The sequence below is a fragment of the Micromesistius poutassou genome, assembly GCF_964030765.1.
Source record: "Micromesistius poutassou genome assembly, chromosome: 15".
Lineage (NCBI taxonomy): Eukaryota > Metazoa > Chordata > Actinopteri > Gadiformes > Gadidae > Micromesistius > Micromesistius poutassou.
Genome location: NC_140285.1, coordinates 4,226,751 through 4,252,614, shown reverse-complemented (window position 1 = coordinate 4,252,614; position 25,864 = coordinate 4,226,751). Strand labels below are relative to the sequence as shown.

Below are 25,864 nucleotides of genomic sequence, written 5' to 3'. Positions count from 1 at the left end.
TATGTTTGTGTCATTTGGAGTGTGTAGATCTGGAAATGATAGAAAGTATAGGAGAACAAGACTCTGAAATAAAATTGCAATGTTAACATACAATAGATACAGTAGTAACATAATAGAGTAGAGTAGAGCACGCTTTAATGCCTGCATTGGACTGTAAGAATGCTGACTGTGTAGTCGTGTTTAAGGGGTGTCACACTCGAAAGGAGGGTTTGAACCCCAATGTCCATGAGCAAAGATGCCCCAGGCACTACCGCACCTTAATGTCATTCATCTATCTGCTAAATGACTAAATACCATGGTATGTCTTGTTATTTTGTTTTAACCAGGCCAACACATCTATAATCTTATCTTATCCCCGAAACTGTGAGGGAACGTCTGCGGCTGTAATCCCTTGCTGGAGCTTATTAAGGCTAAACTAGGCCTACTCTTAACCACAAGTCTTCTAGTGTCGCACGTGAGCGTGAGTAGTGGGCTAAGTGGCCGGGGGTGCAGTAGGCTATTTGAAGGGGTTATAATATACCCAATCAAATTGTCTGCTCCCTGCAGACAATTTAATTCAGAACAATTCGATTAAAAGAAGAAAATGGTCTGAGTAAAAATTGTAAATATACACTACTTGAATCTTGGATTGTGGCACAAGGGATTATAACATCTGATCCTGTGTATTAATGAAATACTTGAAAAGTTACATTCCTGGTTCCTGAGTTACATTAGAGCACTTCACTTCAACAATGACTGGTGATTACAACAAGGTGTCATGGGCAGCGCCTAAACAGGTTAACCCTGCTGTGCTGCACACACACACACACACACACACACACACACACACACACACACACACACACACACACACACACACACACACACACACACATTTAAAAGTTGATTTGTACACTTGCACAACCAAACTTAGACTCATCCAAGAGGAATCAAACAAAGTTAAAATATGTATTCAGCCACACAATAGGGGACAGGTGCGCACCCACAACGACACAAATATTTAATAGTCATACAAGTTCAAGTCTCTGCCCGTCTCCGTCGCGTGTGCCCGCCCTCCTCGAAAGTGCACGTGTAGCTTATAAAGCAGTCAACAACACTGGGAAAATCATCCATCATAATATGAATCGAACGGTAATCAGAACCATCCATCCATGTGCGATGGCCCAAAGTTGGTGTGCGTGTGTCTGTTCTATAGCGTGCGTGCAGCGCGTGTGTTCGTTTGAAAAGTGAACACACTGTATCGTACAGCGATCGTAAAACTCTGTCCGAAGTGATGGATTGCGATGCGAGGTCTCCTCTCTCCGGCAAGACGTGATCAACGTCGGGAAGAAGACGGCTACTGGCTTGTTGTAGCGTCGTTTCGGGGGAGTCTAGAGTAAATGATCTGGCTCGCACAACCTGGAACATGGAGCGTGTGGTGCGGGGACAGGCCGTTCCGAAAACAGGACAGGGAACAGGACAAGAGAGTCAACCCGCCAGACTATTCTCCGCCTCTGGGTGTAGCCTAAGTAATGTGTGTGTGTGTGTGTGTGTGTGTGTGTGTGTGTGTGTGTGTGTGTGTGTGTGTGTGTGTGTGTGTTGTGTGTGTGTCATAGAGAACACTTGGCGTGTTCAGTGTAGGCTACCCCACACACCATAGGGTCCATCGCTCCTCGCGGCGGAGCATCAGTTGAAGAGCAGCGCGGCACGGAGCACAGAGAGAGAGAGAGAGCCGGACACGGGAGAGAGAGATACACGAGAAGAGAGACCCGGGAACGGGATAAAGAGAGAGGAGAAGAAGGGGAGATACTCGAGAAGGAGTGAGGGTTGGAGCAAGATACAAACCGGAGAGGAGAGGAGAGCGCGCGGAGGAATAAAAGGTCGAAACCGAGCCTCCACGTGAAGGAGCTGAAACTTCACACTTCACAGACATCCTTGGGCAGGTTGGTGGATATCATTCATCACTCTTTCATTCATCACTCTTTCATTCATCATTTCACCAGATGCGATTCGTGGGTCATGCCCGTGGAAATGCCTTGCGTTGAAATGCAGGATGCATGCTTCATTATGTCATTTACCAATATTTATTTCATCTTAGTAATTCGGGTTAATTGGTTAATGGTTAATTTGGACCATGTCAATGTTATGGACAAATTGAGACCATTCGCGCCACTGTGTGGCCTCAGTGAAAATGTAAACAACCAATGGCATGAGGGACAGTGGCTCGTGGGGATCAGGTGGGCTTTGTGCTGAATAATACAGAAAATCCAACGTTCCATTTTTTATTTTTGTAAAAATAAATTAAAATCTGGGTAATTAAATAGGTTATTTCATTACGTCAACATTTCCACGAAGTTGTCTCCACCACCTATTCAAAAACACACACACACACACACACACACACACACACACACACACACACACACACACACACACACACACACACACACTCGTTGTGTGTGTCCAAATAAACCGGCGTGCGCCAATAAGTCCGTTTTAATGATTAAAAAAAAGCGTCTGTCAGTCAGCGGGTGTCAGTCGGTCAGTGCGCGTGCTATGCGTGTTGCGGTCGATGTCACTGCGGCGCGCGACAAAATGAAAAAAAGAAGGGAGCGCTGGAGTCAGGGAAGTAAAGTATCGGAGGGAAAAAAGTGGGCCAAACGGGCATGCACGCGGCACGGTCCCGTGACGTAACGCCCGCGTAGCCTCCATGACAACACTCGGTGGTCGCGTCTGAAAGCTACAGTGGCGACAATTATACAACGCTCTCCGGTTCTCCTGAAATACAATCCGAGGGAAAAGGGAGTCGACAATGAAGACGTTGACCGCCACCTGCGTGCTCGTCGGCGGCGTGTTGTTGTCTTATATATACAGCAGCAATGTCGATCTGTTTACGGTGTTGGGCATCTATGTTGCAGAACAGGTCTTCGGCGATCCGTCCCTGTCCGCCTCCCCGATGCCCGAGCCGGGAGATCCACGGAAGACCCCTCAGGGGGTCCCCTACGCCGACCTCAAGCACATCGTCAACGCGGACGGACTGCACTTGTTCTGCCGCTACTGGGAGCCCGAGGCACCGCCAAGGTCAGTGGACGGAATGACAGCTCATGTTTGTTGCTGAGTTTAAGATGGAGGATGCCACAACAAAAACACCGCCACGGGCTACGAGAGCTGCTGCTGAACATTTTAGGTGGCGCTAAACCAATCCAAACTCCGAATTAAACTACTCTAAATTGAGTTACAATCTCGGAGGGAACGTAATGGATAGCCGCGGGCGCTATGCCTTTCGAGCGGGCGGATAATGTTTTGACGCTGGGTCTCGATCAAGTGATAAACTGTTGACTTGGGAGGGGGTAGGGTAGGCGATCGACCTTCTATGACCAAATCCAACCCCCTCCCCCTCACCAGTCCACCCCAGCTTCCTCAATGTTTCACGTGTCCAGCCACACACACTGTCGACTTCCTTAAAGTGTGACAATAGGAAAGTCAGTCTGCAGATTAAGAAACCAAGAAGTTGATGTGTTCATAGAATCAACCACACGTGTATGTGTGCGTGTTTATAAATGGACGTGACATTTGTGTGGGAATGTGAGTTGTGGAGCAAGAGGACGAAAGGGTGTGATGAGTGTACTGTTCTCACACGCACACGCAAACCAAGAGACACTCTGTGCCACCCGAATGAGCTTTTTGGCAGTCTCTGGTTCATGGCTCATTGTTTACCCTGGACCCGGAGTGACCGCTGCCTGAGCGGCTGTGTGCGTTTACACCTCGTTCCTTTTAGTTGTGCTTGGGTTGGTTTTCGTGTGTGTTTTCGATACGGAGTCTGTTTGTATATGAACGGCGGCTGTGTTATTGGTGGTCGGTCCATCTGCCGTTCGGTCCGCTATCTCGTCTATCCAAACCTTTTAAGCACCACAACAGCAGGCATTACTGGAGCTTTTTATACCCCATTGTTGCCAGGCAACGAATCATAGCACAAAAACAGATGATGCTCTTTTTTTGGAGGGTGCCAGCAGGAAGCATGAGCTAAGCACCACGCAGATCCTGGAAGTGTGTGTGTGTGTGTGTGTGTGTGTGTGTGTGTGTGTGTGTGTGTGTGTGTGTGTGTGTGTGTGTGTGTGTGTGTGTGTGTGTGTGTGTGTGTGTGTGTGTGTGGAGAGCTTTATAGCTGTGGTAGGTGGTGCTGAGAGGCCTGTACTCTGGGGAGTCCCCGGCCAGGATCAGCCTTGCTGCAGCGCCGCTCCACTCTGGTGGGACAGACCTCTCGGGACCCTCAGCCTGCAGTGCATTAGGGCTCAACTTGGTTGAGCTGGAGTCACTCGATGCATAGCCAGTGGTTAGCGGGTTGAAATGAAGGCAGTGTGTGTGGTCTAAATGTAGACGTGTGTGATCTTGGAGGGCTAATTCAGAAAATAGGCTTGTTGTAATTATTAGGGACCTAATGTTAAAGCCAAATAAGTAAGTGACCATTCAAAAAACGGTATGATACATTTCACATTTCTTGAGACCATCATCATCACCAACATCATCATCATCATCATCATCATCATCATGTCACTCACGTTCGTCCATACCGAAAGTATCCACCGAAAACACCTGCGCTGTCACCTTTATCATCATCCTCCTCCTCTCACACCCCATCCACCCTTGCCCTTACAATAGACCATCATCATTACCCAGCATACCCCCCCCCCCCCTGAACATGAAGCTTTGTTTTTAACATGAATCTATTCCCTAACATAAGAGAGTAATACTTCATACTGTGTTCATTGGACGATTTTTTGAATCGGACCAATGAAGAAAGCAAATCCCAACCAATGACATGTACATGATGCTGAAAGTGTTTTTTTCTTTCGAGACACTGTTATGAAGCAGTTATGTTATGAGGTGGCAGGCGCTATGGTTCCCCATCAAGGTGCCATGGTGGACCCCTGCGTAAGGGCAGAGGTCACTTCCTGTGTTTTGGTTTAAAACCCCTCCCATGTGCGGCCGCACGGCCTCTTCCACGTTCTAGAGCCTGCAGCTCAAGTCAAGTTTATTTATGTAACCGGTCATGACGGTTACGCGCCGACATGGACTTCTACAAAGAGAGGAGGTCTTCTGTCGAACCCTTGCCCTTCTCCAGGCTCATGAGCCTCTGCCCTCTAGGGGCTCCACGCTGGAGGAAAGGGTAGTGACTCCTGTCCCGACACCACGGGAGACTTTCTGAGGAAGCTCACAGAAGCTGTTTAGCGTGGTGTCTCATGACCGCTGCTGCAGCGTTAGCTCAGGTTCCCACCACACTGCAATGACAGTGTTTTGACCAAATTTAGCTTCCAGAAATTCAACTGAATTCTGTTGAAAAAGATTGAATGTTTCTGTTTTGTTTTCAACCTTCAAAAGGGGCGAAGAGGAGGAAAGATGAGAACAATGACATTTTTAATAAAAAAATGACGTCCTCTGGGTCTGAGGTCTTGAAGTTCAGGAGAGACCTGGGGAGAAAGTAGGGCAAAGGTGAACCGCTAGAAGGGGGAGGTGGAAGAGCTGGCAACAGATAACTCAACCATGCCGGTCAACCAGGCTGGGCAACCTATGTCCCATATACACACACACACACACACACACACACACACACACACACACACACACACACACACACACACACACACACACACACACACACACACACACACACACACACACAGGCACTCACCCTCACACTAAATATGTTGAGGTAAACTGCACATTGACAGTCAAAGAAGCATATCTGGACTGAAAATCAAACACACACACACACACACACACACACACACACACACACACACACACACACACACACACACACACACAGGCACTCACCCTCACACTAAATATGTTGAGGTAAACTGCACATTGACAGTCAAAGAAGCATATCTGGACTGAAAATCAAACACACACACACACACACACACACACACACACACACACACACACACACACACACACACACACACACACACACACACACACACACACACATATGGACAGACAGACACAGTCAGTGGCTTCCTGGATGTCATGCATCAGTGTCACTCCTGGAAGCCAGGTTAGCATTTCCACACACGCATATATTAAAATCACCCACACGCACTTACTGTCAGTCTGATCGGCCCATTGGTTGACTGGGTCCACCATGAGGTTGGGGTTGTCTGGCCGTCAATGATTAATGGGCTGCTAATGGTTATAGCTTTGGAAAAAGTCTTCTGCCTAACGATTGTAAGTAATATGATGTACCCAATGAGGAATGAGTATTGTATGGCTAATCTACACATTTTTTTCTATGTTATGGCATTTCCAACACACAAACCAAGCGTGTAGGTAGCTTTGATGATTTGCATACACATAAATAGATTCATGTAAACTGACTCATAGCTGGACTTAAAATCCTGCACATCTGGATACACACGCACACAAGGGACTAAGCCTATTAATCAGCTTAACAAACCAACCTTCACACATTCTTGATGTGTGAAATGCACGTTCGTGTGACTGTGTGTATGCATAAACATGTGCTAATGTAGTGTTGGACAGTATAAATGGCATATCTATCTTGTGCGTCAATATTGTTGAATGGAATACTAACAATATATTTGTTATTCAAACTGTAAATGCCTTTGGGAAAAACTTCTTAGGTCCAGCCAAAGAAAGCCTGGGAAACATTCAGACTGTTAAAACCCTCTGTTTATAAATGTTAGCAGACTCTTGTCATAGACTAACTCATAAAGTGGAACATGGACATAAACATTGACTGTAAAAATGTTCAATGTTTCATACACTTCAGAGTGCTGAGTGCTGCATGCTCTGAATCCCGGGTTCTGGGCACTGGGAGTGGCTGAGAGTTGTCACATGAGGGAGAGGGAAGGCCACTACGTCAGAGTTCTATTACAAGTAGAATTAGGGACTTGGCTCAGTGCATTGGCCTGTGGCCTCTCATAATAGCTCCCAGATATACAACTAGACGCCTGTGGGCACTGTCTATCTGTGTCCCTCTTGTTCCCTCTGGCTGTCCGGTTCTTTCTCTCTGTATCCATCCCTTTATAACTCTCACTCTCTTTGCCTGTATCTCTCTCTCTTGATGCATGCGTATCTCTCTCTCTTGCTGCATGTGTGTCTCATTTATTCTCTCACACGCTCTCGCTCATTAACTAGGCCTGTCTCTGTATCTCTCTCTTGCTTTCGCTCCATATGTCTCTCGTCTCTGACGTTTAATATGCAGAGAGAGAGAGAGAGAGAGAGAGGCCAGCTGGGAGGCCGTACAGTCTGTGGTTCCCAGGAGAGGTAAATGGTGTTGAGGGTGGAGGAGGAGGTGAAGGCTTAGAGCATGAGAAAAGAAACTACGTTAAGATTAGGCCCTTTTAAGTAACGCATTTCTGAGTTACATTCTTCCTCTATTTTTAAAGGCCAATGTTGTTTTTGGAGCCTTCTGCTCACAGTAATGAAGTACGTGCTGGTGCTGGTTAAATGGTAGCATTTACATTAGGTTTTTACATTCTTGATGTTTGCATGTTCATGTGACTGTGTGTGTATGCATAAACCTGTGTTAATGTAGTGCTGGACAATATAAATGGCATATCTATCTTGTGCGTCAATATTGTTGAATGGAACTCTAACAATATATTTGTTATTCAAACCGTAAATGCCTTTGGGAAAAACTTAAACTTCTTAGGTCCAGCCAAAGAAAGCCTGGGTACTTGAAACATATTCAGACTGTCCAAACCCTGTTTATAAATGTTAGCAGACTCTTGTCATAGACTAACTCGTAAACTGGAACATAGACATAAACATTGACTGTAAAAATGTTCAATGTTTCATAAACTTCAGAGGGTGCTGCATTCTCTGAATCCTGGGTTCGGGGGATTCCATCCAGGCAGAGGTGCTTTGTGAATCCCTGGATGGAATTTAAATTACCGCCACTGGGCACTTTAGGAGCTGCAACAGACACCTGAGACATCGCTAAAGAACTGGCAAAACAAAGTTAAATAAATCTATTTTTTTGAAGTTCTTTCTGTTTAACGTAATGCTACCTTGTGTCAGCCGGACAGCGTGCCCACCTGCAGGGTTTTCTGGATGTTCACCAGTGGAGTTACTTTTTAAACTGCTTAAATTACTTGACGATGCAGAGTGGCGTCACTTTCCGGTGTGTTTTGGTTTTACACGTCCAAAAAGCCAAACGAGAGTCAGACATCATGTTCAGTGCATACGCAGGAAACTGTGTGTAATTTTCGTGGTATTTTCAGTAAATCCTCATAATGAGGACGTCTGTTTGGACTACAAACATGGACGTCCCTGAACAGAGACGTTATTGTTGTACATGAAACACTGTGAATGCACACACAGTGCGCACAGTGACATTTTGGGGACACATAAACACACAAACAGACATTCATCTCCTTAATTTGCCCTAGTTAATACTCACTGATTGTTTGCGGCACTCAACACAAGAAACACGTTATTCATGTAGAGAGGAAGGTTATAGTTAGAGAAAGGGCCACACACACACACACACACACACACACACACACACACACACACACACACACACACACACACACACACACACACACACACACACACACACACACACACACCCAACCAACCATGTTGGACTTGGAACGAGGAAGACGGTGAGCAACTCTTGCTCCACAACTCACATTCCCAGGATACTCCATCATAACCCGCCTTGCATCACCCCCAGAGTGGCCCCAGAGAAGGCTTAGCACCCCATGAAACAATGACAGCCTTTCACTCCCTTACACACACAACACACGCGCAAACACACACACATGCATGCAAACTAACACATTAACGTACACACACATGCACACACACTAAAACACACAATCACAAACACACCACACACACGAGAGAGAGAGAGAGAGAGAGAGAGAGAGAGAGAGAGAGAGAGAGAGAGAGAGAGAGAGAGAGAGAGAGAGAGAGAGAGAGAGAGAGAGAGAGAGAGAGAGAGAGAGAGAGAGAGAGAGAGAGAGAGAGAGAGAGAGAGAGAGAGAGAGAGAGAGAGAGAGAGAGAGAGAGAGAGAGAATGATGTGCTAATGAGGTGTGATGAACAGCCTGTCTTATTGTGTTAATTCATTTTCAATCATCAACGGGTGTCTTGCTCTCCCACCCACCTTCCACACGCCCTCCCCCCTCCTCTCCCCCTTGCCTCCTCCGCGCTGCTGATTACATTCAAGCTAATCAACAGCTGCCATTGGTTGAATCTAACGAAGGCTTTTCACTGCTTCTTCCAGGGAAGGAAATTAGAAAGAGAGAGAGGGAGAGAGAGACACAAAGAGAGAATCAAATCCCGTTTGAACATACATGAAAGGCATACTTTGACACATAATGGTGTTTTTAATTAACCCTCTTCATGTTGTTTGACACAATCGTGTCATTAAATTTTCTCTCCCACATACTGAGTGCTCCATCATGGCATCAATATCAGCACAATGTCCTGAAGAAGGATTGAACCGGGTGATATACGATTCAGGTATTTCAATATCTACAATACACCTGTTGGTGGTTCCCAAGTCCCTGGTTGGAATAATGTGAAGGCACTGCAAGTTGTTGTACGAATTTGGTCAAAAGAGCTCTTGGGTACTGGAACTGTTATCCGAAACGTAATCGTAATGTGGCCTTAATGACTGTATTTACTTCTTTTTTTCTCTCTTCCCTGTTCCCTGCTCTACCTTTTGGTCTCCCTTATCTCCACCTGTTCCTCCTGCTCCTCCTCCTCCTGCTCCACCTCTCAGGGCCCTGGGTGTACGTAGCCCACGGTGCAGGAGAACACCTGCGGGCCGTACGATGAGATCGCCCTCAGACTGAAGGAGCTCTCTCTCCTGGTGTTTGCCATGACCACGGGTGAGTCTCTCGACCTCTCACTCTCTGTCGCTCACACACGCGCACAAACATGCGCACAAACATGCGCCTGCACACCAACATGCGCACACACCAGACCACACACACACACACACACACACACACACACACACACACACACACACACACACACACACACACACACGCCCTTATTCATGGATTGGTGGCACGCAAACACACATTATTCACGAGGACAAGAATATGCATGTCGATATACAGGTAAGGATAAGTATATTTGTGGTGTGTTTGGATGTGTGTGTGTGTGTGTGTGTGTGCGCACACACGGATGTGTGTTTATGTCTGCGTGCTTCCTCTTGCTATGTGGTCCACCTGTTTTCTTTGGGACCTACGTGGGGCCATTGTCTTCACGGCTTCTTGCACAACAACACCTCCTTCCTGAGAGTCTCTGTGGAACCCAACCCGTGGTGACCTCCCTGCTACCTCCCCAACTGCTTCCACCTGACATCCTATCTGCCATTTGGTGCACACTTTATCCAAAGGGCTTAACAGTACCGTGAAGCATCGTTAGCACGAGAGGCCCCAAACAAGCCCATGTAACAGTCGACTCGCTCTCCGTGTCACACAAAGTAGCTCGACAGGCCTTATGACTCAAACGTCCCCTGTTCAGGTTGATTTGTAGGCCGCAGCGTGACTGATGGTCAGTCAGTCGATTAGGTTAATGGCGTATCAGTTTGTGTGGTCAGGGGTCTGAAGATTAACACATGAGATATGATAATGTAGTATATAATACTATAATATAAACAACTAGGCTAGAATGTATAAACCTGTAAATACGTATACCATATACAATACCTCAACCTTCAACTTAACTTTTGTTCTATTTGTGTTTTTTATAAGACAATGTTCCTCAGTAGTGGTTCTAAAAGCAGTGAGGGCCTCTGTGGGAACAGCTGAGCAGTTGAGTGAGGGGACTTGAATGTGTGGTTTAATGGAAAACACTGAACCGGAACATTCCCCCTGTCTCTCCCTCACTCACTCACTCACTCACTCACTCACTCACTCTCTCTCTCTCTCTCTCTCTCTCTCTCTCTCTCTCTCTCTCTCTCTCTCTCTCTCTCTCTCTTCTCTCTCTCTCTCTCTCTCTCTCTCTCTCTCTCTCTCTCTCTCTCTCTCCCTTTCTATGTGTTTGTAACTCTTTCTGTCTCTGTCCCTATCTCTATTAAGCTCACTGTTTTTTCCTGTCTTCACACCTCATCTCTCTCTCTCTCACTGTCACTCTCACTCTCTCTCACTCTTATAATCATTCTCATATACCTGCACCCACCCACCCACTAAACCACTCAACCTTTCTCTCTCAATCTCACTCTCTGTCTCATTCTCGTTCTCTCTCTCTCGCTCTGTCACTCTCTCTCTTGTTTTCTTGTCCCTCATGCTCTCCCACACACATACACACAAAAATCACCAGCTCTCACCAGCTCTCTCTCTCTCTTTCTCCCTCCACCACCCACATCTGCTCCTACTGTGGCTACACCTCTTTGTCTCATTTTAGTTTCGTAAACTGCTTTTAGCCCCAGAAGTGGCTGTTGACCTTCAAGGGTCTGGAGTCCTACACAACAACAAGCCGTATTAATCAACGAAGCGGAGGTCAGGGATAATGGCTGGCCTGCGCCGCATGTTGTTCTGGTTGGTAGAGGCTCGGACGCCCACCTGGCTGAGATTGCCACTGCCTGGAGAGAGAGAGAGAGAGAGAGAGAGAGAGAGAGAGAGAGAGAGAGAGAGAGAGAGAGAGAGAGAGAGAGAGAGAGAGAGAGAGAGAGAGAGAGAGAGAGAGAGAAGAGAGAGAGAGAGAGAGAGAGAGAGAGAGAGAGAGAGAGAGAGAGAGAGAGAGAGAGAGAGAGACTTGAGCTCTGAGCCCAGTTCCTACTCGCCCCCATCTGTCATCGTGTGATGCTGGACTTGTGACTATTTTTTGTCATTTATTTACTTATTAAAAGAATACATTTGTATTTTAATTATCGCATGTCTTAAATTAACTTTGTTAGGTTAATTAAAACAGGTGGGCCTTGGGGCATCTTGCTCAACGGCGACTACAGGTATAAACTGTGGACATTGGGGTTCAAACCCACACCCTTTTGGTTGGGAGTCCAACACTAACCACTAGATTATCCTGCTCCTACTGTCAGCGCCGTCGTATAGGGGGGAAAGGTTATGACAATTATAAGGGCCCACAGCCCGCTAGGGCCCACACACAGCCCCCAGTAGCCTCTATGACAAAATGATTATGCATACACTGAACTAATATATATTCATATGAATGAATCCGAATTAAAACAAAGACACAAATCATACAATATTCTAATTTTAATAATTTCAATAATCCCCTTGGCCCTTTCTTAAAAAATTTGGTTTGGTCCACACCGCGGTTCGTTCTTCCCAGGGACGTGCACAGGAGTTTTGAGGGGCAGGTGCCGAATTGTTGATAGGGGGGGGGGGGGGGGGGGGTGTTGGATCGCGGACGAGCGCTTTTGTTAACGGGGGGTTTGATCACGGACGAGCCCTTTTGCGGGCGCGATTGTTGAAGAACACTTTTTAATACGAGGCAAAAAGGGCAGGGGCTCAAGCACCCCTAGGGCCCTATGTGTGCACGTGCCTGGTTCTTCCCATGGTTCTTCCTCATCGGAAGTGAGTGAGCGATGAGACTTACAGTGAACAAACAATCCAATTTAAACTTTAATTGAGATTAGATGAGGCTTGTTGTTGTCTTTGATATTTGTTTTACAACAACGTATTCCATGTGCTCTTTGTTTTTTGCATATCAGTGCTTGATTGTTACAATACAATAAAATACCCACACCTATTTGTTGAGTGGTTAATTGAAAATGTATTTGCAATCAGAGGTGTAATAACGTGTTGCAAATCAGGGAAATGAGAATAAGACAATTAATAATACATAATTTACATAATAATACTCTGACTTGTTAAGTCGTTAAATGTAAAAAAGGAAACAAATTGGGTGTATTACACCAGGCACCGTCAAGAACACTGGGTGTTCTTGACGTTCTTCAAGGTGGCAATGAATGGGGTAGAGGGGCCCACACCGATATTCTTTCAGGGGGCCCAGAATTCCTAGCAACTGCCCTGCCTACTGTCACGATGATGAGTGATTCATAAAGGGTAGCCTACTCACCTGAAGACCTGTAGCTCTCTTCCCTGTACACCTTCTACAATAAAACCCTCTTCTTAAACACAAACGGGTCACTTAATGAATTTACCATTTCTGTAGGAGCACAGATGAATTGTGAGAAAACAAATGAGATTCAAAGTGGTTCGAGTGCTAGTCTAGATGCTCCATACAAAACATGAAAACGGTAGAATCCTGGCTGTTCCTCTTATGTAGCCGACGACTCAACACTACCGGTACTAGCAACTGCTCCAAGTCCAATTCTATGAAATGTATTTATTTGTATTGTTCACAAAACCTTACAGCAAGACAAACATGGATACAATGCACCCGGAGCCTGTGTGATCAATAGGTTTTCTCCTGTACAATGGGATTTTTGCTGCTAATGATGGGTGAGTGTTTTGTCACTCTGTGGGGAGGGGGGTTGGGGATGAAGCAGTAGTGTTGCTTGCACAGTGAAGTGGCTGAGGCGAGAATAACGGGGGGGGAGGTAATTATAACCTCTGGCTCACATCCGCCTTTCACTGTCCGATTGGCTGCACCAGGTCTGAGGTCTGCAGTGTGTGATCAATATCGTGTGTGTGTGTGTGTGTGTGTGTGTGTGTGTGTGTGTGTGTGTGTGTGTGTGTGTGTGTGTGTGTGTGTGTGTGTGTGTGTGTGTGTGTGTGTGTGTGTGTGTGTGTGTGTTTTCATATATGAACATTGTAGGGATTTTTCCATTCATTTAGGATCCATTGAGTGGTCAATAGTCCAAAAGCTTAATTGCTTTTGGTCCTATTACTATTAATCAAGGACATGGTTCATATATCCACCCCCAGAACAGCAGTGATTTAGGGAGAGAATAATGCATGACAAACCTATACATACAGGAAAATTCACAACCAACACTACAACATATCGAATGGTTTTGAGTGAGCCTACGTAGTTGGAGACACAATTATATTCCTTAAATGTATATAATGCTTGCTTTGATATACGTATACTATTCTCTACAATACTACACTGTTTTCCACTCTACTCTCATCTGTATTCTATGCGTAGGGTTGGTTGTTAATTCATTGGTGAAAATATATTCTTGACAAAATTGCTTAAGAATCGTATGTGTGTGTGTGTGTGCTCACATGTGTGTGTTGGTGTAAACGTGCACTGGAGATCAAAGGGAAGCTCGGTGTGGAGGGACAGTGATAGATGGACAATGGCAGAGTCTGAGAGTCCCCTCGTGTTTTGATTTCAGGGTTGCTACGGTAACCCGCCTCCCCCTCCCCCCGCCAATGCAGGGGGTAAGGATATCACACATGTAATGCATTTGGATGGAAATGCATGCATACACACACACAACACACAATACACAGCACACACACACTGTACACATTAACATTCCTGGTCTCATCTAGTCATGAATCTAATTTACTGTTTCATGTTGTTTTACACATGCCCACACACTAAAAATGGCCAGCTGAGACTTGTTTTGTTGCTTTCAAGCAAATGTGAACTATATCTCTTTCTCTATCTGTGTGTGTGTGTGTGTCTCTTGTTCAGTGGGCCATGGTCAGAGCGAGGGAGAGAGGATGATCATCAAGGACTTCCAGGTGTACGTCCGGGACTCGCTGCAGCACATCGACCTGATGAAGGCCCAGCACCCCTCTCTGCCCGTCTTCATCCTGGGCCACTCCATGGTGAGGTTTCACCTTCCTCCTTCTCCTCCGTAGCTCCTAGAGTAACCACCAACAGAACTGCCACCTCAACCGCCACCTCAACCCTGACTTCAACCATGATATCAATCACAAACTCAACCATGACCTCAACCCCCACCTCAACCATGACCTCAACCCCCACCTCAACCATGACCTCAACCCCCACCTCAACCATGACCTCAACTTCCACCTCAACCCAGTGGCGGATGCAGAACGTGACAGATGGGTGGGCCTGGATTAAGTCGGGGTGGGCCTGAATCTAGGGTGTCCCAAAATCAAAGCAGTTGTCCTGAATCCTGAATTCAGAAGCACCACTAAAGGGACAGTGTTTCCCATACATAGACATAATTGATTCTGCTTTTTTTTTTTCCCCCCAGCGCGATTTGATAATAGCCTATAACTATCGTTCCGTTTATTCATCTCCGCGTAGCTGTCTTTCTCGTTCACACACACGCATGCGAGTGCCCTATGAGTCTTATCATTAAGAAATAACTTTAAATAATTGATATTGCGCTGAATCATTTCAAATGCTTCTTCTTGCTTTAAAATTGTCTCATCAGGTGACTCTGAAGAACAATGGATAAGCATACAGGTATATTTAACCTAGAATCAGAAAGTGTGAGTTGCCGACCCGCTTCACACACCGCACTGACCGACTCCACCGAACACCATGACACTCGATCCACAAATTGCTACAATTGCGACGCAGGTCCCCAATAAAGGCAGGGTGCTTTCAGTGATTTAAGTAAATAAACGCCCGGGGTATTATTAGAAGTTTTACGGTAGTTATCAGGATTACTTATTATTTTTCTCTTTTTACCATGTTATAGATAAAATACACCACATTCGTAATATCCATGTTTTACTATACAGTTTTTTTTTTTTTTTTTTTTTTGTGATTGGGCGGGCCAGCTGTCAATCAGGGCGGGCACGGGCCCACCCAGGCCCGCCCACAGCTCCGCGCCTGCCTCAACCATGACCTCAACTTCAACCTCAACCATGACCTCTACTTCCACCTCAACCATGACCTCAAACATGACTTCAATTGCAACCTCAACCGCAACCTCAACAACCACATCAACCATGACCTCTACCACCACCTGAACCATGACCTCTACCTCAACCATGACCTCTACCACCTCCTGAACCATGACCTCTACCTCAACCATGACCTCAACCACCACCTCAAACACAACCTCTACCTCAACCATGACCTCAACCACCACCTCAAACACGATCTCTACCTCAACCATGATCTCAACCACCACCTCAAACATGACCTCAACCATGACCCGAACCAAGATCTGAACCATGGTCTCAACCATGACCTCAACCTCTACATCAACCATGACCTCAGCCTCCACCTAAACCATGACCTCGTGACACACTTTATGAGCTACAGCGGTGAGTCAACCCTAGTGTTCGCCATCCAGAGTTCAAGCTTGGCTATTTTTGTTTGTTGAGTCTGGAAGCGTCTGTACTAGATGGAATACCAAATATGAAGTTTAGGATTCTCTGGCCACTGTGGTTCTAGAATGTGTACATTACAGCACATTACTATGTCTCTCCGAGAACATCAGTTTCCAACTGATTATAACCGTTCACGTCTTGCCAAAGCTGTTGCTCATAAAGTCGCGGTTTGACTCGATGTCAGTTGGTGGAATGATGACATCATCTGAGTGGGAGGTTCCAAGCGTTGTTTATTTCATTCGTTGTCATTTGGCAGAGTGATGGTTCACATTTAAAAAGGAGGGTTTTGCTTCCATCAAAATGTCCTCTAAAAAACGAAATGCCTCCAAACACCTACACCGACTCAAACACATCTGACTAGCTTGCACAATCAGCTTAGCTTCTGTTTAGTATCAGGTTCTGGAAATCTGGTGGAAATGAGGGCAGATTCTGTGCTTTAGAAGACTTTCCTGCTTGAAACTTCATTCTTTATTCCCTGGGCAGAAACCAAGAACAAAAACAAAGTAAGTAGGTCATTCTGAATCCCCACCTGTTTGGTTTCAGCACCACATTCTTCATCCTCTTCATCATCACCCCAGCCCCTGCTGCTGTGACTCACTCTCAGCATAATCACAAACAAACGGACACACAAACAAACAGTATAGCCTCTTTCCCACCGGACACAAACCCCTCAAAAGGAAATGTTTCAATCAGCATTCATTCCCTGGGTGAATGACTCACGCAGCAGTAATTATGAGTTCCGGCTCGGATCAGCAGTGATGGAAACATGAAACCCGGGTGGACACCCTCATTTTGGCGCGATGCTATGATGCGCGTTTGAGTTCTGGGCATTGGCACGTAAATGGACAGGAACAGCATGCAACGGTCGTTTTGGTTTCAACCGAGCTTAAAAGAGAGACCGAAATAGGCGAAAGATATTAAAAAGGAGTACCGTCAAATTTTCACTGGCCTCCATGCAGCTTTCTGCTGTTTACTGACCCTGCTTTCTACTGTATACTGACCCTGCTTTCTACTCTTTACTAACCCTGCTTTCTACTCTTTACTAACCCTGCTTTCTACTGTATACTGACCCTGCTTTCTACTGTTTACTAACCCTCATTGATCTGTTAACTAATTTCGGCTCGTTCAAACCAGAAAAAAAACTGAAAAGCATACTGGTCGTATAAAAAAAGAAGAGAATTTGGTTTTATTGGTTCATGGAAGAGAGTCCCTCCCCCGCCCCCCCCCATGCCAGTTCATCTAACTCTCAATATTGAAAAGTTAAGTTATCAAACAGTGCTTGGTGCCATGGATCAGGTGTGATTGGTCATAGTATTCAGCAGACTTCAGACCTGATAAGCCTTGTTGGGGGCGAAAAAGTTGGGCTCAACAGTTTCATTGGTGACTCAAAAGTTGGCATTGTCCTGAACGCCTGACTGAGGTTCATCCTGTCTTTCTTGTTCAATAAGGGTTGCGTCAAAGGGCAACGGAAATACACAAACATCATGCGGTGATGTTTGTGTATTTCCATTGCCGTTCATATGAAGTGTGTGTGTGTGTGTGTGTGGGTGTGTCAGGTGTGTCAGGTGTGTTCGTGTGCCAGGTGCGCTTTGTTCCAGATTGGTAAGCGTGTATGCTTGAGTATACATATGGGTATATGTTCACAGATGCTTGACTTGAGTTGACTCTGATGGCAGATGGTGATAAGGAGAGGTGTGTGTGGGGGTGTGTGTGTTTGAACAGAAACAACCCAACACCACTCTATTTTTACTCGTCTGTGCTTTATAATTTTTCTCCCCATCAAGACACACTCAGCCTTTGATGGCCCTCCTAGCTCTTAATAGCCTTCTTCAATCTACTTATCCTTTTCATATCCACTCTCTTTAATCGCTTTGTGGCTTAAACACCCTTTCTTCTCTCTCACTGTCTAAAATCCTCTTCACAGGCTTCCATTCCCAATCTCTTCTTTAAACAGGAAAACAACAAAACATTAAAAAAAAAAGTTTACCTTTTTCTCTGCCACTTTGAAGCATTTCCTTTGCCTCAGAGCTCTGGAATCATCCCCCTGTCACCACGCTCCTGAGGGCGGGAGACAGGAACACGATGTTCTCATGTGAAGCTCGTTATCTTTGGACATCTTTAAATTGAATCTCCTTCCTGCTCATCCTCAGTGTTTAGTGTATTGTTGTTTGGCTCTCTATTCTGATGTAGGTGGCAGTTATCCTTATTGTTCTCTCCTTCTTTATTAGGAAGGAAGACCTCATCAGTTTCTTTGGTTGTCTTGTGCCTCAAGTGAGGTTATAGTTTTTGACAATTTATAGCACATTAACCGTTGGCATGATAACAATAGTTTTATCCAGACTCTTATCAACGGCTTTGCATTGCAGTGTTGTTGAGGGGCCTCACTTCCTCCCCAGGCGATCCCCACTTCCTGTTTCGCTGGAATTGTCCCTGGCTTGTCATCACGATGTTCTGCTAAACAGTTTAGTTATTAAACACGGATACTGGAACAATAGAAACCATGTGGCTGGTATACACAGGCGCATTTCCATGGGCGCTATCCTGTTACGGTAGTGGTGTTTTCGTCTGTTTTTGCTATGTTTTGGTCCCAAAGGAGCAGTTGACAACAACACTGGAAGATCAAGGAGTTATACTGTTTCTATATCCTTAAATGTTTTCCAGATTGGAACATTCAAAGCTCTTTTAATGTGAAATAAAATATTTTGACTGATTTGCTTTAGATTAACGGTCCGCTGGCTCGATGGTGATAATAGTGAGCACAACACGATTTGTGTCTTCAAAAGTGGTAAATTGAAGCCACTGGTTGAGGTGACTGTTTTGGACTTACTACCTGTTTTACTACCTGTTAGCAGGTGACACTGCAAGCCTTGTTGACCTGCTAGTGTTCTCCTCAAAGTAAAAAGGTGTCAACTCAATAAACAGTTTATAAGTCACGTAACCATCTCGACACCAGACTACCACTCAAGAATATATGGTCACTTGGTCCAACCCGTCCACCAGCGAGTTGTGTCCGTTTGCTTTGAGGTTTCCTATTGAAGCTCCAGAGTGTCATGTTGGTTAACCACATGTCCGGTCTGTTTGCTCTGTGAAAGCGCAATATATGGTCTTGCTCCTGGAACAGAATCGTTGGGTTCATTTTTTTATTCATTCCATGACGTTATCTATGGAAAACACCTGCCATTGGCAAAGCAAACCATAGCAGTATACATGTAGGTTTGTACATTCAACCTTTTACATGCTTTAATCCTATGATTAACCGTTTGTTCGCCAATGGCTGCTTTAATAATGGAGATATGAGTTGTGCCATTTGAACATTCCTGTTTTACGCCAATCGTTTTTCTTTATTTTTCCAGTAACACATGTTCAGGGAACATTTTTCCAATTCTTTGTTTTCACACTTAATCCTTTCCACCTGACCTGGCAACCAATTTTCAGCTATGAAATCAATGTAATCTTCATCCAAGTTCTTATTTCAGTCAGTTTTATCTGCTGCTCTCACGCTATGTGTCTCGCTCTCTCTGAATTGATCTCTAACTCAAATCGAACAGTCTCTCTGTCTGTCTATCTCTCACCATCTGTCTGTCTCTCTGTCTTTGTGTGTATCTAGGTCTGTCTGTCTGTCTGTCTGTCTGTCTGTCTGTCCCTCTCCCCTGTCTGTCTGTCTCTCCGTCCATGTGTGTCTCTTGGCCTGGCTCCCTCACCCTACACAGTGGCTACAAGCTGCATTTTCCTCAGCATTCCTCACAGCTCCCCGGGGAACGGCAGAATCCAGGGCTTCTTTTGTGCTGCTGAAATAAAGTGGGTTGACAAAAAGCCCGGCCACGTAAAGTCGTCAATGCAATGGTATTGAAAGCTGAAACCGATGATATATGATCTTTGAGATTGTCCTTTGGGACCACAAAACGTTTATATACACACAAAAAGGTCAAAGGAAATTCCTTTTCTTGATTTATTGTCCTTGCATTCATTTGTCAGACTGGCCGACGGCCTGACACATTTGTATAGTCTTTATAGGAGGACTTTATAGAGTCCTCCAATCGTAATCGGGTCACCAGATCTGATTTCAGCCCCACACTGGGCGTGAACTCCGGGCCTGGGTGTGCGTGACTTTGGATGTGTTTTCCAAAGCGCCATTCCTTTGGCTCAGGGCTGACCCCCAGGAGGAATTTGGGGGTTGAGGTGTGTAAACAGTATTATTTATGGTCTCCTAATGTTTTAGCCATCGGCCATCCTGCATGCATGTAGGTAGACTCACACACACACACACACACACACACACACACACACACACACACACACACACACACACACACACACACACACACACCCACACACCCACGCAACATCTGATTTGTGTTAGCTTGCATCCAAATATTTGTAATCATTAAATGATAACGGAACGAAAGCCAGCCATCAATCAAGTCAGTGATTGTGAGCTCTGCATGAACTGTTAAAATAAAACCTCTGTGTTACCCATCCGGGGAGAAGGAGTACGCTGCGTCGAGTAGAACAAGACACGTAGTGCATCAGATCAGCCCTGTCTGATAGAACAGGGACGCTGAAGCAACAACGTTGGCTTTATCTCACTATGAAAGCACTGTGCCTTCTCTCAGGGCAGCCGCCGTCCTCCCAGGTCGGCCATTTGTCTGAGGTCAATGGGTGTTCCAGACGGGTCGGTCTGTTCACACGGTCGCACTGTACTTCTCTGTGAATCGTTCCTGTTCTCTGTTTGTTGAGTGGTAGCCCTCAACATCACAATGTCCTTGTCACAGTGTAATTACACACTGTCACGCGATAAACCGCAACCATACTTCAGTAATGGGTAATGTAAAGCGTGATATCGAGAATTAAACCCTGATTGAGTGATGCAGGACCACTACGCGAAGCGGGTGGGTCTTGAATCCCCATGAAGGGGTTTTCAGTATATGAGTTTCACCTCTTTCCTAACCTTAACCCTGGTTAGGGTTTGTGATTACACAGTACTTGTTTGTGTAATCACCGGATGCTGTCATGTAATGTAAAGTGTAACCGGTTGGTATTCTGGTTGATTGCTGTGGGTTAACTTTAGTGAGCTGTGAATGCCAGTGAGTGTGGGTTCTACAAGTTCAACTTCAGGGTCACTGTGCTGTATAATGGGAACATTCAAGTGTGTGTGTCTGTGTGTGTGTGCAAAACTCATCCAATGCCCTCGATGCATACTTCTGAAGGACTCTTTGTCCTCAATCTAACCCCCTCCAGTCTCTCTGACTCGGTCTCTCTCGTCTCCCCCTCTTCCCTGTCTCCAAACTCCTGTCTCCCTCGCTTCCTCTTCCCTACATCTTTCTTTTGCTCATCTTTGCTTCTTCAAACTTTAGCTCAATTAAAATATGCAAATTAACTGCAGGAATTTGTGTGTGTGTGTCTGTACTGAACTAAAAAACTGTGCCCAAGAGCAAAAGGAACAGAGAAAGAAGGGAGAGGGAGTAACAGAGAAAGAAGGGAAAGAGAGAGGGAACTTGCGTTGGTTTGGCTCTCGAAGTGGGATTCTTGTGGTGGGAAAGGCTGTGTTTGTCATGAGTGCTGCATCTCTTTTCAGAACGCTCACTCGATCCCTGGCTCCTGCCTCATGAATATTCAAATTATAAACTGACAAAGGGTGTGCAGAAACACAGCGGAAGCGAATTGATCAATTAAGAAAGAAGGTCCCTCTGTCCCTCTCTCTCTGTCTCTGCCAGTGTCTCTGTCTCTCTCTCTCTCTCGATCTGTCTGTCGCTACCTGATTTTCTTTCTGTCTTCTCTGTGTCTGTCTCTCTGTCTCTCTCTCTGTCTCTCCCATCCTCTCTCACACTCTCTCTGCAAACATGTGTCTGTGTCCTACATTCATCAGTATATAACTTGGTAGTTTTCCAAAGAATAACCAAATGACTTGCCCAAAATATATATATATATATATTCATGTATTAATTGAATATACAAAAGATCTTTGCTCAACATCTCTGCCAAAGATTAAAATCCTGCTCCACCAGCTGTGAAGGGGCCGATGGAATGACTGGAAATGAAATGAATGGAAATCCACACCCTCTCCTAGAATCAACAGATAGTCTTACTGTTCTCTTCTCCATAACCCTTCACATACTTCTAGTTTGGGACAGGCCCTAAGGAAACGATAATCATGTGGACTATCAATTTTATCACTTATGATTTTTATTTTATGACTTCTAAATGCACTACTAAACACTACATTAAACTTGTATTATTGAAGTAACAATATATATAGTCATTTGATATGTAATGTATGATATGACATTTCAAACCTCATATTTGTATCATTGTAAAGGGATATCTTCTCATCATAATTCATTAGAAAGTCCCTATCTTTATTCAATGACTAGTACATGATTTATAATTTTATGTTATTGGCACACTGTCTTCTGTCTTTTTTTCTAATTGTATTACTTAACACTGTGGTTTTCCTGAACCTCTTTTAAACCAATCGGTGTCATTGTGGTTAACTTTTTCCACCTGGCTACCCCCCTGCCGGTTCTACAGTGAGCATGTCGTTAGTGCATCTGATACCTTAATGGTTTGGTCAGGCAATTCCACAAACCACTAGGGACTCAATGTATGTGTACAAACTCAGTGGTTCTCACCCGGTCTAGTCTCAGGACCCACATGTGTCACTAGACATTAAGTCCTGACCCAAAAAGAAGCAATGTATTTACCAAATATTGCAGTGTTTGTTCAGCAATGCCTGGTCGTGTACTGTTAAAAACATGGAGTGCACAGAAAACTGCAACAAGTGGGGTTAAACTCAGTAAGTAATACAATAGTAAGCCATTTAAACATGAATTAACCTTGAAACATTAGTGAATTGATGGGCTTCTTTCTAATGATTAAGGTCTGGCCTAAAATGCTCTGCTGCCCACTCTAAATGCCCTCGGGACCCACCAGTTGAGAATCACTGTACTACACTGAAAATAATTATCTAGATTATTAAAAACCGAATATATTATAAATATTGTTCGGTAAATATTGTTTATTGTGGCTATTATTATTTCCAAAATAATGTCCATCAGATGTTTTCCATTGTCATGTTTTCCAAGGATGTTCATCCAAACACCCTGGGAGCATAAGCAGTGTTGCTCTGCTGTGCTTCCCACTGCTTCCCACTGGCCTTGGTGCAGTAATACGTGTGGATCAAGGGGGCTCTCGCACTCAAACAGCATGTCTCTGTTTATATGACCATATAAGGGCGGTGACCCTTTACTGTTTGTGACTCAAGTGTTTGTCTTTTGTTTACCACTAGGGTGGGGCCATTTCCATCCTGACAGCAATTGAGAGAGCCAATGACTTTGCAGGCGTGGTTCTGATCTCTCCCCTGGTCCAGATGAACCCGGATTCAGCGACGCCGTTCAAAGTAAACTCATTTGCCTTTCTCATACCTCTTTAAAAAAAAAAAAAAAATCTTCCTTTGTTTTCTCTGAATTATTTCATCATATTCTCCTCTTTCTATCCCGACCATGGTCTATTTAGCTTCTCTTCTTCATGGTTTTATTTAAACAGCTGAAACACATATCGGTTGACTGATAATATGTAAGCGGATGCGTTGGTTTTCCTTCTCTCTACTGACTTTCTTTTATTTTCATAGTTTGTTGCTGGAAGATCCCTACGCACTCCTCCTTCTCCTACACTCCTATACCCTCTTGTCTTGTACTTTCTTATATTTGCTCATCTTTCATTTTTTCTTCTTTCCTCTCCTCTGCTCTCTTCTCCTCTCTTTTCCTCTTTTATCCATTAAACTCCTCTCCTCCTCTCATATCCCTTGTTTTCCTTACCCCTTCTCTCTCCTCTGCTCTCTTCTCTCCTTTTACTCCTCTCTTCTCCTCACCTCTCTTTTCCTCTCTTCTCTCCTCTCTGGTCTCCTCTTGTTCTCTCCACTCCACTTCACTCCTCTTCCCTTGTCTTCCTCTCCTTTCCTCTCCTCTCTTTTCCTCTCCCCTTCTCCCCTCTCCTCTCTGGGCTTCTTTTCTCTTGACTTCACTCCTCTTCTCTTGTCTTCTTGTCTTCTTTTCTCTTCTCTTCTCTCGTCTTGTCTTCGCCCCTCTCCTCATCCCCCTTTCAACTGTCTTCTCTTCTCCTTTCCGTTCCTAAGCGACACCATGGCAGGTTCCTCTATTCTTTAAGTGGGATATTAAAGCGGCCATCATCGGGGGGTGTCTCTGTTCCCCTCCAGGTGTTCATGGCTAAGGTGATGAACCAGTTGATCCCCAGCCTCCCTCTGGGCTCCATCCAGTCCAAATGGATCTCGCGAGACCAGAAAAAGGTGAGACTCTGCCGCGGTGTGTGTGTGTGCGCGCGCTGTGCGGTTCAAACAACATTAATGCAAATGACAAGCTTTTTCAGGTTGTTATTTACATTTTCATTTTCCATACAATACGAAAATCCTGAGGCAGCGTTTTGAAATGCAACCTTTGTCCCCGTTATCCTTTCTAAATGCCAAAATGTGTACGGTGGAAAAATGCACATGTACACACACACACGTGCGCACTGAGTGTGAGTGCACGCGTGTTTGCTAGTCCGCAAAGAGCGATTGGGTTCGCTGCGATAAAGGCGCGGGCCTCTCGGCGCTCACCCTTCATGTTTGTGCTCCTGAAACACCGCCTCGCACATCACACACACCGCACACACACACACACTGAGTGAGGCGCCTGCCCGTGCTCCATCGTGTGTGTCCGGGTCATCGCAGTGTCTCTGGAGCAAGGGTGAGCGACGGGACATGGGACTGCATGTTCCCATACTGCCCAACAGCTTGTGCTTGGATCTGTTGAAGGAAGCCGGCTGACCCCCCCCACACCCGGCGACACGTAGTGGCCCCCCCCCAGCGACACGTAGTGGCCCCCCCCCGGCGACACATAGTGGCCCCCCCCGGGGCCTCACCAGCCTTACTGTCTGCTGTCTTGACTCTGCCTCCTGCTGTCGGCCTCCCTCCCAAACACTTTACATTTAAAAGGGACGGGGCCCGGAAGGTTCCACGCTCCTCCATTGTCGTTTAAAAATACAGCCCTCCATTGTGCGCTTGACACAATGTACAAAGCGGTACGTCACGGCTCTTTCCAAGTTTAGTCGAGCTTTCCTCGCGCCTTATTTCCAGCACACGGCTGTCTGAGCGTGTTTGTTAGTTTTGGCGTGTGTGCATTCAATCCCCGGTGTCCGTTTTCATTTAAAGGTCTTAACTAAAACGGTTTGCACCTCAGCCTTCTTATGCAAATCGATTCTGCGCCACGCTCAGGTACGCTCGCTCTCTCTCTCTCTCGCATAATCAGCTGCTCCTCAGATAAGGCTCTCTCTCGCCCTCTCGCTCGTCCCCCCCCTCCCCCCCCCCCCCCCCACCCATCGCTCACTCTTCTCCTCTTTATCTCCCTCTCCTCCTCCTCCCAACCCCCTCTTGCCTTGGCCAGGTGGAGGCGTACGATCAGGACGACCTCAACTACCACGGCGCGCTGCGCGTGTCGTTCGCCATGCAGCTGATGGGGGCGGTGGAGCGCATCCAGCGGGAGATCCCGGCCGTCGCCTGGCCCTTCCTGCTGCTCCAGGGGGACACCGACAAGCTGTGTGACATCGGCGGCGCCCGGCTGATGTTTGAGCAGGCGGCGAGCGCCGACAAGAAGCTGAAGGTACGGGGGAGCCGGGGGGGGGGGGGGGGTTTCT

At 45.8% G+C, this 25,864-nt stretch overlaps 1 protein-coding gene across 1 annotated transcript in view; it reads left to right on the top strand.

Annotated features, from left to right (window-relative positions):
* The first annotated feature begins 2,763 nt into the window (after positions 1-2,763).
* mgll (monoglyceride lipase) overlaps positions 2,764-25,864 on the top strand; it is a 28,644-nt gene continuing 5,543 nt past the window's right edge. Inside the window, 8 exon segments of the mRNA XM_084479949.1 lie at positions 2,764-3,060; positions 9,745-9,751; positions 9,753-9,782; positions 9,784-9,853; positions 14,553-14,689; positions 23,463-23,573; positions 24,390-24,479; positions 25,615-25,830. Coding sequence (XP_084336075.1) covers positions 2,792-3,060; positions 9,745-9,751; positions 9,753-9,782; positions 9,784-9,853; positions 14,553-14,689; positions 23,463-23,573; positions 24,390-24,479; positions 25,615-25,830 — 930 coding nt within the window. The 5' untranslated portion in view covers positions 2,764-2,791.